Genomic DNA, 2,689 nt, shown 5'->3' with positions numbered 1-2,689 from the left:
TTTGAGAGATTGAGTCTTGCTTTGTCACCCAGGCTAGAGTGCAGTGGCATGATCTTGGCTCATTGCAACCTCTGGCTCCCTGGTTCAAGTGATTCTTCTGCCTCAGTCTTCCGAGTAGCTGGGATTTATGGGATTACAGGTGCCTGCCACCATGTCCAGCTAATTTTTGTATTTTTAGTAGAGACTAGTTTCACCGTGTTGGTGAGGCTGGTCTTGAACTCCTGACCTCAGGTGATCCACCTGACTTAGCCTCCCAAAGTGCTAGGATTACAGGCATGAGCCACCATGCCAGACTGAGCCACAACACCCAGCCTGTCTGACTTTCAAACATTGCTGCTCCCTGGAAATGAGTGAATATTTGGAATTGTTTAAATATTTAGGCCTGTTGGGTGTGGCTAGAAGGCTGCCTGGCCAGTTTGAAGAGCTATTTCAATGGTTAATCCGAGTGACTTCATTAAAATTGCAGCTAGAGGTTCTGTTACTCACTAATACCTTCGTCTTTTCTGTGTGTGTGTGTGTGTGTGTGTGTGTGTGTGTGTGTGTGTGTATGTGTGTGTATTTTTGTTTTGAGACAGTCTTGTTATGTTGCCCAGACTGGCCTCAAACTCCTGGCTCAAGGGATCCTCCCACCTCAGCCTCCCAAGTAGCTGGGACTATAGGCACACACCACTGTGCCTAGCTTTAAATTTTTCTTGTCTTGTCAGGCAGAGTAGGTACACACATATGATTAAACCATACTTGTTCCGTTACTATAGTTCATCATGAGAGAAGTGCAAAGGCTCCGACTTCTTATTGGTCTTTTATCTCTACAGGAGAGGAACTCTGCAATTCAGCTTTTTTCTGGGCACTGTTTGTTAAGCATTGGTAGTAGGCCATGCAGTAGATAATTTTGTCCTTGCTTTTGCTGTCTTCTTTGGAGAACTTGGTGTTTATGCTTATTTTAACCACTCAGAAAAGATCAAAATTAGACTGAACGGTGTTTATTTTGTAGTTGGCAGCTAAGAACATGGAGGCAGGCAAATAAATCACTGGATTGGAAGGAACTTTTTTTCATTCAGGTCTTCCTACTGCAGTAGGTTCTAAAAGTAGCTACTAGGAGGACATCCATATTGAGCATCTTGGCATTTAGTGGTTATAAGGAAAAAATATAAAGCAAGGAAGTCTGTTTCAAATGCTAACCTATGACTCCTATTTTTCCCCCAGGAAAATATGTTGTGTTCTTCTTTTACCCTCTTGACTTCACCTTTGTGTGCCCCACGGAGATCATTGCTTTCAGTGATAGGGCAGAAGAATTTAAGAAACTCAACTGCCAGGTGATTGGTGCTTCTGTGGATTCTCACTTCTGTCACCTGGCATGGTAAATCTCTTGGTCCATTTGGCATATGAACTTTTTATTTATTTATTTATTTATTATTTTATTTTATTTATTTTTATTTTATTACTTTTTTTTTTGAGACAGAGTCTCACTCCATCACTAGGCGCCAGGCTGGAGTGCAGTGGTGCGACCTCAGCTCACTGCAACCTCCGCCTCCCGGGTTCAAGCGATTCTCCTGCCTCAGCTTTCTGAGTAGCTGGGACTACAGTCGTGCGCCACCACGCCCAGCTAATTTTTTTGTATTTTTAGTAGAGACGAGGTTTCACCATGTTGGCCAGGATGGTCTCGATCTCTTGACCTCATGATCTGCCCACCTCAGCTTCCCAAAGTGCTGGGATTACAGGCATGAGCCACTGCGCCCGGCTGTCATATGAACTTTTTAAACAGCAACTGGGATTCTTTGGCAGTAGACTTTCAAGTATTGGCTTCTCATGGAAGGAGTACAAAGTCGGACTTTCTCTTATTGCTCCTGTGACCTGGCAATAGAGGAGAAGCCGCTTTAGTTGCAGTTGAGTGTACCTTAGTGACCTACCTTAACTGTTCTCAGCATTCACTTTATTGCTGGAAAAGGAAAAAACAGAAAAGCTTTTTGGGAAAGTTGGATTAGGAATATGGGAAAGGGGAAAGAGGAATAGGTACAGTTAAGGCACGAGTTTGAATGAATGTAACTGTATGTTTGCCTTTTGCCATAGGATCAACACACCTAAGAAACAAGGAGGATTGGGACCCATGAACATTCCTTTGATATCAGACCCAAAGCGCACCATTGCTCAGGATTATGGGGTCTTAAAGGCTGATGAAGGCATCTCATTCAGGTATGTCATCAGGACAAGTATCCAGTTGGCTGAAAGCCTTTTATTTGGAGAAGTCTAGAGCCCTAATCTGTAGACTCCTTCGTTATTTCATTCCTTTATGCAGGGGCCTCCTCACTAAGGGCCAGGCCAGTACAAGTGTGGAGACCAGTCTGTTTTCTTAAGATTTAAAGCTTCTGTATTTTAACAAAAGCACATTGCTTTTCCTTTCATCTCTTTTTCCAGGGGCCTCTTTATCATTGATGATAAGGGTATTCTTCGGCAGATCACTGTAAATGACCTCCCTGTTGGCCGCTCTGTTGATGAGACTTTGAGACTAGTTCAGGCCTTCCAGTTCACTGACAAACATGGGGAAGGTAAGCCATCTGTTTGATAACAGGACAACAGAGTGGTGGTAGAATGGGAAAGATGGTAGGACAGCTATCAAATAAGAAAAGGGGGGTAAGTATTTCTCTTCAAGAAATACTTGAAGCATGTTGTGAGGGTGAGGGTAATGGGAAAG

The 2,689-nt window shown here is 43.4% G+C and overlaps 1 protein-coding gene across 2 annotated transcripts in view; it reads left to right on the top strand.

The window, feature by feature from the left end:
• Positions 1-2,689, top strand: part of PRDX1 (peroxiredoxin 1) — a 14,033-nt gene that overhangs the window by 6,512 nt on the left and 4,832 nt on the right. For both annotated transcript variants that reach the window (XM_017540832.2, XM_017540833.2), the window contains exons 3-5: positions 1,204-1,357; positions 2,068-2,190; positions 2,413-2,543. In XM_017540832.2, coding sequence (XP_017396321.1) covers positions 1,204-1,357; positions 2,068-2,190; positions 2,413-2,543 — 408 coding nt within the window. The remainder of the gene's footprint in view (positions 1-1,203; positions 1,358-2,067; positions 2,191-2,412; positions 2,544-2,689) is intronic.

Source organism: Cebus imitator, unplaced genomic scaffold (assembly GCF_001604975.1).
Source record: "Cebus imitator isolate Cc_AM_T3 unplaced genomic scaffold, Cebus_imitator-1.0 Scaffold129, whole genome shotgun sequence".
NCBI lineage: Eukaryota > Metazoa > Chordata > Mammalia > Primates > Cebidae > Cebus > Cebus imitator.
The sequence above is the reverse complement of the archived record's forward strand: the minus strand, read 5'-3'. Positions and strand labels throughout refer to the sequence as shown.